This window comes from Mchenga conophoros, linkage group LG14, assembly GCF_057382185.1.
Source record: "Mchenga conophoros isolate Kocher_MC1m ecotype Shallow Benthic linkage group LG14, M_conophoros_male_GT1.1, whole genome shotgun sequence".
NCBI lineage: Eukaryota > Metazoa > Chordata > Actinopteri > Cichliformes > Cichlidae > Mchenga > Mchenga conophoros.
In genome coordinates this window covers 26222363-26237029 of record NC_140539.1, presented here as the reverse complement: position 1 = coordinate 26237029, position 14667 = coordinate 26222363, and the positions used below count along the sequence as shown (strand labels likewise).

The 14667-nt window shown below is 41.4% G+C and overlaps 1 protein-coding gene across 1 annotated transcript; it reads right to left on the bottom strand.

The window, feature by feature from the left end:
* Positions 1 to 1552: 1552 nt before the first annotated feature.
* On the bottom strand, positions 1553 to 4689 carry LOC146559872 (extracellular calcium-sensing receptor-like). Its single transcript, XM_085244888.1, has 6 exons — positions 4592 to 4689; positions 4163 to 4448; positions 3228 to 4052; positions 2903 to 3124; positions 2666 to 2781; positions 1553 to 2492 (listed from the first exon to the last, which is right to left on the bottom strand). The coding sequence occupies exons 1-6, from the start codon at positions 4678 to 4680 to the stop codon at positions 1553 to 1555; spliced, it is 2478 nt and encodes an 825-aa protein (XP_085101014.1). The 5' UTR covers positions 4681 to 4689.
* Positions 4690 to 14667: the final 9978 nt, after the last annotated feature.

Here is a 14667-nt window from a genome sequence, read left to right as displayed (position 1 = left end):
CTTTTCTCAATAGATTAAAAGGCACAAATAAAATAAAAATAACCCAATTATATTTTACTATTAGACAGGTAAAACAAAACAAGTGTTTGGCAGAGTAACAAACTTAGCTTACCACAATGATGTTTGGATTAGGATCATACGCTACTTCAAACAGACAAACATTGTCCTGCTATATCTTTTGTCTTGTGGTTATTGTCTTAATATATTCCTTGGCCTCATCTGGCGAGACGAAGTCGCGCTGCATTCCTTGATAAGTGATCCGTAGTCTTGCCGGATAGAGGATCCCAAATCGGACTCCCTGGATGCCGCGAAGCTGGCGACGGACCTCATTGAAAGCCGCACGGGCCCGCGCTGTCTTAGCGGTGTGGTCGGGGAACACAGAAATGGTCATATTATTTATCTGCACTCTCTGCAGCTCCCTGGCCTTCTGGAGAATCCTAGCACAGTCCGCGTAATAGTGCAGCCTCACAACCACAGCACGGGGACGTTCACCGGTGTTAGGTTTGGGGGCCAAAGTTCGGTGGGCTCTGTCTACAAGCGGCTCCTTCCCAAGCTGAAATGCCTCCATCAACAGCACGGACACATCTGTAGCGGACAGGACGTTCTCCTCTGGCACACCAACAATGCGTATATTATTGCGGCGAGACCTGGACTCCAAATCCTCGCATTTATTCTCCAATTTGGCCAACTCCTTTGACATCGCATCAACTTTGGCTTGGAGGTGGACAATATCATCTGTACATGTGGAGAGAGACTGCTCCATCCCCGTAACCGTGCTCCTGAGGCCAGCGAATTCCTGCCGCATGGTAGTTATATCTGAGGAAAGGTCCGTTTTTAGTTGCTGTATGTCGGACCTGATAGACGTGAGATTCTCCGCAAACGCTGCCGTCAGTTCCTTTTTAAACAGTGATGAAATTTCTTCACGAAGTTCAGAGAGGAGTTCAGCCTTCGGGAATTTTTCCGTATCGACGAGCGGCGTGTCGGGTGACCCAGGCCGTGGCGAAGTTTTACCACGAGGCGGGGATGCAGTGTTAGCAGCAGGCCGCAAGTTCGGCTGAGAGGTGCTTGCGCTCTTATTAACCTTACGCGACATTGTAAACACAAAAGGCAAAAACAGTCTTGTCTCGGAACTATACAAAAAGAAAAAACCCGTCAAAATGTGCCTGGAAATGCTAGATAATAACTAGACTCTGCAGGAGCTACGCTCGGTGCGACCTACGCCATAGTCACATAAACCGGAAGTCAGAGTCTGTTTTTTTATCTTAAATTTTGTTGCATTTGTGTGCAGGTCTATAACTACTCACTCACATCCATTTCTTTCAGCAGCATAAAACATATCTTGCAGTGTACTGTAATGTTAATTATAAATCCTTTATCAGACAAAAATTACATTTAAATATGCATATACCCAGACTCTGTTATTTAATGTGTCACAGAATTGTAAGTGACTCGTAATGTCTACTAATGTAATATAAATGTAATAATAATAACAATAATGTAAACACAAAAATGGCAACATAATATAAATTGTTACTGATTTTTTTTTTTACTTTTAGCTTGTAGTTTTGCCCATGACATGTTTCTTGGTATTCTTTTCTGGCTTAAGTAATATTATGTAACACTTGGGTGCAAAAATACAAATTAATAAGCCAAGAGCTGAAGACAAAATTGCAAATATTTCTACAGCTACAGTGAACTTTCCAGGAGAACTGATGTATGCTGGGATGAATGTAATCCACACAGCACAGAATATCAGCAGGCTGAATGTGATCAATTTGGCTTCATTGAAATTATCAGGAAGTTTTCTTGCCATGAATGCAAGGATCAAACAAATGACTGCAAGGATCCCTATGTATCCCAACACTGCATAAAAAGCAGCCTGAGATCCTGTTTTACATTCCAGAACAATCATCCTATTGCTGTATGTGACCAACATATGTGGGTAAGGTGGGTTTAAAGTCAGCCATAATGCACATATTACCACTTGAATCAAAGTGCAGGAGCAAATGATGATTCTTTGTTGTGCATGACCAAACTTTCCAGCATTGTTGTTGCCAGGAAATGTGGCTTTGAAGGCTGTGACAACAACAATGGTTTTTCCCAAGGCACAGGAAATGCAAAGGGCAAATGTCACACCAAAAGCGGTGTGGCGCAGCATGCATGTCCAGACTGTTGGTTGACCAAGAAAAGTGAGAGGACAGAGAAAACACAGAAAAAGAGAAAACAATAAGAAAGAGCTCAGCTCAAAGTTGCTGGCTTTTATCACAGGAGTTTCTCTGTAGTTGATAAAAACCACCATTGTGGCAAGGGAGAGAGAGGCCCCTAACAGGGATACAAGTGTTAGAGCTATTCCCATGGGCTCATGATATTTCAGGAACTCAATAGTTCTAGGAATGCAATCATCTTTTCTCTCATTGGACCAGTATTCCTTTGGACAAGGTGTGCAGTCTGCTGCACCTGTTGAGGATAAATAGAAAGGGTCAGTGGTGTATCTAGATGTACATTTGGGATAATAATAAATTAAAAATCTACTTTAAAAAAGCATATGACGCAATAAGACATTAATATTTTAAATATTAGCTATATGTAGACACTAAACATGTCATGTTATAATGTACACGTTCAACGTTTACAGGATATACACTCTTGATATGTTTCTGTCTACCTGTTGAGTTGGCCCTGTGCACAGGGTACACAGTCAAAACAACATATAGGTTTTCCCTGAATTTGAGCTTTTCTGGTTCCAACTGGGCAAACATTCGAACACACCGATGTGGGCATCTGTGACAAAAGAAATATTTAAGTATTGTAGAGGTAAATGATTATGTGTTAACAAGAGAATAATAAAGGATGAGATACTAAAAGTGTACTGCATGTAAAAATAGAGAGACATCATGATTACTGTTTTCCCTGTCCTCCACACTATCTTTTCCTCCTCGATGCTGAGCTTGTAATCACCATTTGCAGCAAATGTCAAATGACCAAGTGTCACATGTTGCACTTTTCCATTTATCAACTGCCAGTTAATGACATCATAAGAAGCAGGAGGATCGCCATTCTCATCAAAAAACACCTCATCACCAAACTGATTTGTGAAATTCACCTTTTGTAACTTTTTACTGACCTAGAAAGGAAAGGATTATGTATTAGGTATGTATAAACGTTCAATTATTGGTTTTGTTTAAACAATTTGAACTATTGTAACTTTCAGTTAAACAATTTCTCACCTCCTTGGGCTTTATTTCTGACAGGTTTAAACATCGCTTTACTGTTTGTGCTCCAACTGGTTGGCAGAATACCAGCTGATGCAGAGCATGTGCAATAGCATAAACTGCTTTATAGACATTATAGGTCACTCTGAGCTCTGTGACATTGAAGAAATCATGCTCGGAATTCATTAATGTTTCATTGCCTGTACATCTTTTGGTTGTGTCCTCAGTAGCTGCATGTACCCCTTGCAAAACAGGTGTGCAGCCCACCATAATCTCCCAGAAATCCTTCACAAAAGGTGCATTGGGATCTGTATAAGGACTAATACTTGTAAGAAAGTGTTTAAGTTTAGGAATAGCCATCTTCTGCATTACAAATCCCACTGTTCCGCCAAAGGATCTATGTATTTCAGGTGTGGATGGTCGAGGTGCTGTTATCCAAGCCACACAAGAAATCCACTGAATTCCTGTAATGTTCTGGTTCACAATCTCTTGCATCAAAGGATAAAAGTCACCCTCAGAAGAAAAAGCCAAAATTACTTTGACAGATGACTGTTTTATTATTTCCACAACTTCTTGAAATTTATCTCTTGTGTACGTGCGTAGAACTGATGCAACAAAAGCAACACAAACCCCAAACTTTTCAACCTCCTCCTTAAAGGCAAGAATTCCATTACGTCCATAATCATTGTCTGCCTGTATGGCTCCAATCCACTGCCATCCAAAATGTTTGACCAGTGCAGCCAAAGCTTTTGCCTGGAAATAGTCGCTGGGGATTGTTCTAAAAAATGTAGGATATTTAGTTCTGTCACTCAGACAAGCACACGTTGAGAAGTAGCTGATCTATAAAAGAGAAAAGAACACTGAAACAGTGTGCATGCAACGATACATCATACAATGCCAAAACATCAAATATCACTTAGCATCATAAAACATACAACTTTATCTCTTACTATTGGCATATGAAATGGTCCAAGAATTCCAGCAGCAGCTATTGACTGAGATGACCCAGACTCTGCTATGAGGGCAGATATAGCTGGAGGGCAATGAGAAGTCGCACTTGCCTCCTCTGCTCCACTAGCCAGCGTTAGAGCAGCACGTAAAGTATTTGTAGGAGATGCACAAGAGTTAAGGATCCTATAGCCAAGAGATATGTTTGGAAGCAGAGCAGGATCATTGTTGATTTCTTCAATGGCAAATATCATTGCCTGTGTCCATCGATAAATTCGCAGGTCAAATCTAAGGACATTTTAGTGATTGATACAAGTCATAAAGTAACCCAGCCATTGCTTCCCATGTATGTAAAGTACAATGTCAAGAATGAAAACACAAATAAACATACATGCATGACAAATGAAAAAGCCACTTGTGGTAACTCATACCCTTCACACTGCACTTTAGGTGGCTCCTTGTCAAATGTATAAGTGCTGAGTATCTCTTTGTTTAAAACTGGGAAGATTCCTCCGATCATTATGTCACCTTCCTTAAACAAACTTGGCATATCAAACCTGCCAAAAAGTTCACAGCCAGATACTGTGTCTGTGCTGAGAACACACAGAAATAGGAGGATACCTCTTTGCATGTTTGCACTGCATTGCCATATAGGCATGACAGCACAGTTCTTATAACAACAGTATCACATGTAGTCAATGTGCTATAATTTCCCTAAGGCCTCAGTGATCTTAGATTGGCAAACTTGGAATCAGGAAATTAATGCTCTACACGTATTGTTAAATGTCAGTAAACTATCTTGTATCGAAAAGTGTCTAAAACTACTTTTGCAATGCACATTAATCATAAAGAAATTTGAAAGGGACTTTAGAAAACTCTTTAGCTAGGTAATGTATAAGTTATCCATAGTCTTTCAGTTTTTCAGTTTTTCACAGACAGGGTAAATACAATTATTGCCCCTATAAGTAGATTAATTTAGCTTTAAATGATGAATTATTCGTTTTGATTTTGCTTTTTAAAAGTTTGTGTGCGTGTGTGTGTGTGTGTGTGTCTATATTGCATGAAAAAAAATCTGTCGTGATTCATTGGCAGCATTATTATTAAATTACAATTTTGTGTAATCTATACCTTTGTGCCAATTCCTTGTCTCATAACAGATCTTAAAGGCAGCGATAAACGATTTCAATAGATATATTTAATAATAATAGCAATAGCAACTGGACAGGCAAAACAGAGAAGCAAAAAAGTTCTTTTTTTTTCTTTAGATGGGCTTATTCATCATAAGGGCAGTGCCCTGGGGCGCACTGCCTCTGTCATTGCGCCCCAGGGCAGCTGTGGCTACAATCTAGCTCGCTATCGCCAGTGTGTGAATGTGTGTGTGAATGGGTTAATGACTGAATGTAGTGTAAAGCGCTTTGGGGTCCTATGGACTAGAAAAGCGTTATACAAATGCAGGCCATTTACCATTTACCATATAATTAATTTTGAGGTTTGATGAGCTGCTTAGTAACATGATCACATGATTTACACACTTTTAATATGAAGGCTTCTGTAAAATCAGCCAGAGTGATCTAGATGTGAGTAACATATATATATATATATATATATATATATATATATACATATATATATATATATATATATATATATATATATATATATATATATATATATATATATATATAAGATCCTGTGGGACTTCCAGATACAGACGGACAAAATGGTGGTGGCTAACCAACCGGACATAGTGGTGGTAGACAAACAGAAGAAGACGGCCGTAGTGATCGATGTAGCGGTTCCCAATGACAGCAATATCAGGAAGAAGGAACACGAGAAGCTGGAGAAATACCAAGGGCTCAGAGAAGAGCTCGAGAGGATGTGGAGGGTGAAGGTAACGGTGGTCCCCGTGGTAATCGGAGCACTAGGTGCGGTGACTCCCAAGCTAGGCGAGTGGCTCCAGCAGATCCCGGGAACAACATCGGAGATCTCTGTCCAGAAGAGCGCAGTCCTGGGAACAGATAAGATACTGCGCAGGACCCTCAAGCTCCCAGGCCTGGGATGTGTTGGAGTTGTTGTGTGTTGAGCGGAGACTCTAAAACACTGAGTTTCCTGTTTTGATGTGTGAGTGAATCCTGTATTTAGATACACAACTCTGAATACGTCAGAACAAACTTCTTTTGTGAAGTGCATGACAGCATGTCACATGTTTTATGATGAAGGGAAAAAAGGAAAATTGAATAAAATAGATCTGTGGCCTAAATGAATGAAGAGCACAGACCTGGTGATTAAACTCATAAGTTAAAGAAGACATTAGGCTTATGTTGTGTGTTGTGCAGCTGATGGTTGGTTTGGAGTGAATCTAGCTGATGATTCTTCTCTTGTTGTGAAGTTGATGAGGAGTTTGTGTCGTGACTTAACAAGGCCTTTTTATTTTGATACTTTCACAGTGCATTGAAAGTTTGGTTTGATAATCTCTGTTATTTTTCATTTTTTATTTTTTTTCAACAGGCACTGATTTCTGTTTGTCAATTTCTAAGCAGATCTGTACGTCGGGAATTAAAAGCGCTATACGACTCGTCGTCGAGAAAACTGTTGAAAGGTGAGCTTCTCCAAAATTAAAATGGGCTCAGGAGAAAGCCACTTATTTGGGACAAAAAGGATTCAGTGAGGAAATCCGATCTAAAAGTTCTTCTTTTTCTTTTGAAATGACGTCATTTTGCTGGAAGTGGAAACTAAATGCGACGACAGGTTCCACTATCAGCAAAGAAAGAATGAATGAATGAATGGAAATAAAAAACAAACTGACTGACTGGTAAAAGCTGACAGGACTTGACCACGACTCAAGGTTAACCTCCACCTAGACAGGACAAAGGGTGGATGAATTTATGTGTTTCCTGTTACAGGAGCAGAAAGATGACAGCAACATTCGAGGTTGCATGACGATTTAACCTGTTAAGTGCCACTTTCTGTGTCTGTGCATCTACCAGGGGTATTATTCACTATCCTGTGTTGCTCACAGAGGAAACTGTGAGAAAGTGTATACATCTGAGTAGCGCTAACATTTGCATTTTCTTTTCTACAGCATTACAGTTCTTCATGTGAATTGATCACATGATTTATACCAGGACAGCTGGTTGATGTTTTTTCTACTACAGGATTTCTGGGTTTATGTGTGAAGAAACTGTGTTTATAGGTTATGAGTGGTGATGCTGTTACACTGTGTTTTTGGGAAAATGTGAAGGTTACTTTGATGATGTGAATAACATGTGAGAAATTTCCTGTGTTGAAAACTAGTGTCACTTCTTTCCACAGTTATGGATGGTTGACTTTATGGTCTTTTTATGGCACCTCTGGAACCTGTTGACCTGCGTCTGACCACGGTCAATGTGTGTTGCTAATGTTTGTTTTTCTATGACTGGATGTAGAGGATTCGGCAGAAGCGGACAAGTGACATGAGAAAAACAAATAAGAGATACGGTGTTTATGGAATAGTTTAAAATGGAGCTCATTTGCTGGCCATCTTTGAGCTCCTAGTAATATATGAGTGGAGTGACTTTGCTTAAGGGAAGTCACTGATTACATTAATGTTAACAGAGTACATGGGATGATCCATGTCTGGGGCAAATTGGGGTAATAGTTGTAATTTACTGATTTGAGAAAACCTGCACATGACACTTGTCCTGCTAGTGCTGAATGCTTATTACTCTTATGATATAATTGTTTGTAAGTGTGAAGTTTGATTTCACTTCCAGATTTTGCTTTCCAGGCCATGATGGTGTGTATGCAGGCTCCTGGCAGAGCCAGGTGTTATGCAAAATACACTAACATTTTTATTGCAGGATTATAGGTCCAGGGTGGTGCTGCTCCAGAGGAGGAGATGCCCTGATGTTACCTGGGATATGATCTAGCTAATCTTTTTCTTTAAGACAGGAATCTGATTTTGATGAGTTGACTCATGGGAGTGTCCATGTGTCAAGAGAAGGGATCCAGGATTAATATGAAACAATGAATTAACATTAAATTTTGTTTTATATAATTTTTGCAGCGATTTGTGTGATTAACAGTTCATTCAACGGGTATTAAACCTATGCAAGTGATGCATCCATGTTCAGATGAGGCTTTGATGGCCTATAAGTGAAGTTCACTGAACTAAGGAATGTGGTTTGATGATTGTTGACATGCTCTCCAAATAGAAGTTTTTCCTCCTAGCAAGGAAATACAGGTGCAGCAGTAATCTCCTGAGAAATCTTCAGAGGCCCAGTGAGAAGCGAGAACCATTCCAGGCATAACTGACAGCCCAGGCAGTGGTTGAGGTCAAAGGTCGAGCTGGTTGGGGCCCATCATGAGATCAGATTTTGGAGCCACAGCAAGGACCATGAAACTGCGTTGGAATGAGAGCTGTGCCAAAAGGGCTTTCCAGAGGCCAACAGAGGAGATTGTGGACAGAAGATGGGCACCTGAAGGATGAGGGGAGCGTGCCAAGCTCCATCGACAGCGCAGAAGGAATCTAAGGATGATATCATGATTCTGTGAAAGCACAGGAACCAGAAGCTATGGTGGTGATGACAGCAGTTTCCTATGAACATCACCTAATGCTGTGTCACTATACTGTGCATACGCTGGCACATTGAAGACTGCTGGGATCATAACGCCAGTAAGATAACTGGACCCAGCACCCTTTCTACAAAGAGGTTTTTCTGCAGAGGATGGACAGTAGAAGAGTCATAAGTATTCCTACCGCAGGATGAAGGCCTGAAGTGAGGTGATGGGGGTTGATAGAGGCCAATTCAAGTGCTTCTGACCATTTCAACTGCCTGCAAAATACCGGAGAGACCCTCCTGGATTTATCAGAGCCACTGCAAAAAGGTCGAGGTCCCAGGAAACCCCAGCACCCTCAAGACAGCACAATAGAGAAATCTCACACTTGATTGTTTCAGTGGTAAAGGGGGAGTGCTGATTGAGCCCCCGTAGGGTAAGCTCGCACTTCAACCTCCAGCCTCTGATCAACTCTAGGGCAACCAAGTGCGAGGCGTGACGGACCTGTGTGCAACCATGGGAAGGTGGACCCTCTTGGTTACCTTGACTACGACGCTCACTTTTACAGGACCCCAGATGGTGCCGGAAACAGCTGAACCAGGAGGAAGGCAGAGAAGATGGACACACGACAACTCTCACCTAAGGGATATGACGCAAGACCACATCCCTCCGTGGATGAATAATGCCTGGTACCGTTATATCCACGACAGAACAAAAACAGAATCGGCAAATACAGACTGTTATGTCTGTTCCCATCTACCCAGCACGGTAACATACCCCACACTATATGTGTTCCTGGACCAACTCTCAGGGAAGAATTACTCTATGATACTAGCAGAGAAAGGGGACTTTGTGTCCTCTTCAACAACACATGCTGCACTTACATACCAGACGATGTACATTCATCAAACATGACTGATGCCCTGAATGCTGTGAGACAGATCCAGCAGGCCCAAAAATCAGGACTATGTAAGTGATACAAGTGACTGGTTTTCTTGGCTTTACACTGGCTCCTGGTTACAGGTGCTAAAAAGACTACTCATCGGAGTTGGGATATTTTTACTTTTATTTTGTGTCTTTGTAACGTGTATATTGCCATGTATAAAACTCATGATTAACCGCGTAATATTTTCTACTGTTGCTGCATAAATAGCTGTGACAAATGATGATGATAACTTTGGCCTGTTGGAACATGAAGACTTTGTGTGATTAATGACGATGTGACAGAAAATGTACAACAAGATGTTACAAACTGGTATCTCACTTAAAGTTTTACTGACAACAGGAGGGAATGTTAATGGAAAATTGTATTTAGTAGTCAGTATAATCTTTTAGTGATATAAGTTTGCATATGGTAAAATACTGCATGTAGTTATTTGTATTAGGAAATATTCAACCATGTATACTTAGAGGCATATAATTAATTGTGTGTGATCTCTAACAGGCTGCAAAGGCTTGGTGTGTATTCCACACTAGAATGCACACCCACATCCTGGGAGCACGAGAGAGGTCATACCTTCTCTTATTGTTTTACGGCAGGATTAACGTAGCTATGTCTGTTTTAGTTTAAGTGCTTCTTTACATATAGATGAACTGCTGGACTTCCTCACCATGTTATTTAGGGTGAGGGGGAGACTACCCTTTCCTGACCAAGGATGTATCTTTTGTGCTTTTATGACCCTTTGATCAGCAGGACACACACACACACACACACACACACACACACACACACACACCACTGAAGTATAAATAAAGACCAGGGCAAAGCTCAGCGCGAGTCTCTGAGACTGCCCTTGCTAGCAAGAACTCTGTGTGTTTCTCTTCTCTGAGTCTTTACTGAAGAAGTGTTTTAGAATATTTTCCCTAACATTTCCAAAATAAAAGCTATACTATCCGCTTCTTCTGGGCTATATTCTCAGCAGCATAAGGAGAATCATGTGCTAACAGCTGTCTAAATGACTCGGCTAAAGTTAGTAGCATGCTTGTTGTTTTTGTCTTTGCACTAGGATGATGTCGGCGTAAATGTGCAGTCATATTCGTTGTGTTCCCACTAGTGCTTTCAGGTTAATCTCGTTGAAATGACCTTAACGCCACAACACGGCAAATCTCCGTTAACGAGCTACCACAGATCTCCCCGTGCATGGGGCTAGACGGCCAACACGTTAACGAGCTAACTGCGCTAACACACTAGTTCCCACCCATGTAATTGAGCATTGCATGGCACATCCGACATACTGTTTTACTTTAGTCCATGACGCGCTTACCTTCAGGGTCATACGTCACATGAAAACCAAAATAATTCCAAACGCCAGATCTGAATGAGGGTGGGGGAGGTTCAATTTGCCATGTTGCAAGGAGAGCTTAACTTCTGTCTCGCTAGCTTGCCCTGCGCTCTTCCTTCTGACCATGCTGTCTGTGTTGAGCGCTCAGTGGATCTGCGCTCGACAGTGCAGCCTAGGTGGAGTAGTCGAAAGCAGATTCACTGAGTGCTTAACACAGACAGCATCGTCAGAAGGAAAGTTGATAAAATAAATTAAAAATTTTGTATTGTTCATACATATGCGCACCGAACCGAAAGCACTGTATCGAACGGTTCAATATCGATACGAATATCGTTGCACCCCTAATAAATATATATATATATATATATATATGTGTGTGGCTGGACAAAGCTGGACTGAAAGACAGCACAGAGGCACTAATCATGGCAGCACAAGAACAAGCTCTGAGCACAAGATCCATAGAGGCTGGGGTCTATCACACCAGACAAGACCCCAGGTGCAGGCTGTGTAAAGATGCCCCAGAGACAATCCAGCACATAACAGCAGGGTGCAAGATGCTAGCAGGCAAGGCATACATGGAACGCCATAACCAAGTGGCCGGCATAGTGTACAGGAACATCTGTGCCGAGTATAACCTGGAAGTCCCGAGGTCAAAATGGGAGATGCCCCCAAGGGTGGTGGAGAATGACCGAGCTAAGATCCTGTGGGACTTCCAGATACAGACGGACAAAATGGTGGTGGCTAACCAACCGGACATAGTGGTGGTAGACAAACAGAAGAAGACGGCCGTAGTGATCGATGTAGCGGTTCCCAATGACAGCAATATCAGGAAGAAGGAACACGAGAAGCTGGAGAAATACCAAGGGCTCAGAGAAGAGCTCGAGAGGATGTGGAGGGTGAAGGTAACGGTGGTCCCCGTGGTAATCGGAGCACTAGGTGCGGTGACCCCCAAGCTGGGCGAGTGGCTCCAGCAGATCCCAGGAACAACATCGGAGATCTCTGTCCAGAAGAGCGCAGTCCTGGGAACAGCTAAGATACTGCGCAGGACCCTCAAGCTCCCAGGCCTCTGGTAGAGGACCCGAGCTTGAAGGATAAACCGCCCGCAGGGGCGTGCTGGGTGTTTTTTTTTTTTTTTTGTGTATATATTGTAAAATTATGATATTATTTTATGCCATGTTATACCCCTAATCAAAGATTGTGAATTATTATGTAGTTTTAGTTTGCATTATTCTCCTGAATTAGAAGAAGCTGATAACTATTGCATTAGTTAAACTGATTTGCATTACATTAAATTGCTGACTTGTTGTGAATGAATGATATTGTTTTATGATGCATTATACTGCTGAGTTATAAGAAATCTAATTTGTCTGAGTAGAAGAGAACAGAGTGTGCTGGAGTTTTCTGCCCCATTTCAGCAGGAGCAGATAAACAGGGAGCCAAGGTCGTAGCTTAGGCGCTGTGTGAGAGAGAGCATGTGAATGTTTAGGCTTTTTATGATAAGGTGGAGGCACCAGAGGCTATAAAAGTTTGAGCAATGCTCCACCATTTTGAGATTTTGAGGCTGTCTGCATCAGTGTCCATCTCCCACGTGTGTGATCATTAAATCATCGTTTGACTCAACCCGGCCGGACCAGTGTTGTTATTGTGGTTTTTTCTCTTGTCTCCATCCCCAATATTTTGAACCTTAACAGCTTGGGGGCTCGTCCTGTGGTATTGGGGTGGAATTTAAAAGTTTGGACGGTCCGAGGTTGTCGAACGGACAGGCACGAGCCAGTGGTCTGATGTGAGTGGACAAAAGCCGGCTTATCTAAAGGTAAGGCACTACCTGTTGAATTATTTCCAAAATGTGCCAAATTGGATATGACTAAATTAAAGTCTACTCACTGAAATTACTGGTAGAGTGTCTTTTTTGATTTTGATGAGAATCACCGTGTGTTATGCAGTTAAAGTTGCTTAAGAGTATTTAATGAAGTTGAAGAAATATGAAACTGTTCCCAGAAGTAACAGAGAATGTTGGGTTTGAGTCCCTGGATATTGAGCTGAAGGCTCAGGTAGTTTGGTAGGGAAATTAGGACAGAAACTGTTCCCAGAAGTAACAGAGACTGGTTAATAGTTTTACAAATTAGGTCAGAAACTGTTCCCAGAAGTAACAGAGACTGTTTAATTGGTCGTAAAAAAGTTATCTTTCTTCGGTGAGACCCGTTATGGTAAAATTTCTCAAAATCGGTTAGGTGAAAATTATTATAGGACGGCAGCCCAGAAGTCTGCTAAGAAGCACATAGCCCGGGGGTTACGCCCCCTCCTGGCCGTGGACGCACGGTCTTGACCTGTCGGCGAACAGGGTTAGTTCAGTTTGGTTTAACTGTGGGGTACAGGGCATCCTGAAATAAGCTAGGAGTTAGAATCTCCTCACCGTTTAAAACGGTGTCATGTGCTTGTTTGGACAAAGTTAAATTGAGTTAGGGATTTAGAAGTTAGGTCAGAAACTGTTCCCAGAAGTAACAGATACTGTTTGATTGATTACAAAAAAGTGAGACTTTCTTCGGTGAGACCCGTTATTTTAAATTTGTCGAAATTTGTTAGGTGCTGAATCTGTCAGGCCTGTCAGTGATTGTAAATATAAGACGTCTTTGTAATATAAAATAGAAGAGTTTTGTCTGAGCTTTGTGTGACCCTGTGTGTGACGACAGCGCACTGCAGCGCTGCGAGCTATTTTTAGACGGTGTGTGAACATGCAAATGAGCTGTGACGCGCACAGAGGACTTTGCTTCCTGTTTAGCGTGTTTTTGAGTTTTATAATTTTGATTTGCAAACAATGATACATGCCTGTAAGTAAAACGCTGATTTTGCTGATTATGATACTACAAATAAGGTGTTGAATGACTAGGGTGTGAATGATGTTGGAGTTTAAAGCGGAAACTCAGAGAGGAGTGTGTTGGGAGACTGGCATGTAGTCTGCAGTGCAAAGGTGGGCGTCTTGCCTGCTAGTCTATTTAACAGTGATGAAAATGATATTAAATAAATCTCTCAGTGTGTTGATACAGGTGGCTATGGGGCTGGACCAACTGCCCCCACAAGCACGGCGGCCGAAGCAAAATTATAGTAATGGAAACCAAACTCAGCAAGAATCAGCAGCTGTGGAAAAGACAGCAGCTAGCAGAGAATTAAAGGAGAAATTAAGAGAAGTTTTAACACATAAAATTGCGGCCAACAGACTTGTGGAGGTTGGGAAGGCGCCTGGAGCATCACAACAAAAAGGTGAAATAAAAACACACACAAGCAGAGAAATGTGAGAGAGAGGCACATGTTAGAGAAATGCCTCGTTTGAGAAAAAAAACGTTAAATTAGCCCATCTACAAACACACATACACGCAATGAAGTAACAGCTTACACCCATGAACACGTGAAGATTTTCCAGCAAGTTTAAAGCAGTGAAGCTTAACATACACCCGCTGTTACACAATAAAGTTTATCTACTACTAACAAATAAACCCTCTGGGTTGCAGGACAACAACTTAACTTCAAAAAAAAAAAAAAAAAAAATCACAACCAGTGATAACACGACAAATTTAGTGGTTAATAAAAGTCAAATTGTGACATGTTTTCTTCTGATTGATTAATACAAGTGATTACTGAATGAAAGAAAATTCCATTTTTGTGCTTTAAACATGATCTTAAGAATTTTAACA

Bases quoted from the DNA above. Each gene is read 5' to 3' on its own strand.
- LOC146559872 (XM_085244888.1), bottom strand. From the start codon at position 4,680: ATGATCGGAGGAATCTTCCCAGTTTTAAACAAAGAGATACTCAGCACT. The intron at 2,782-2,902 runs GTAATCATGATG...CTTTTGTCACAG, and splicing joins TGTGGAGGACAGGGAAAACA to ATGCCCACATCGGTGTGTTC. The intron at 2,493-2,665 runs GTAGACAGAAAC...ATGTACATCTAG, and splicing joins GCACAGGGCCAACTCAACAG to ATACACCACTGACCCTTTCT.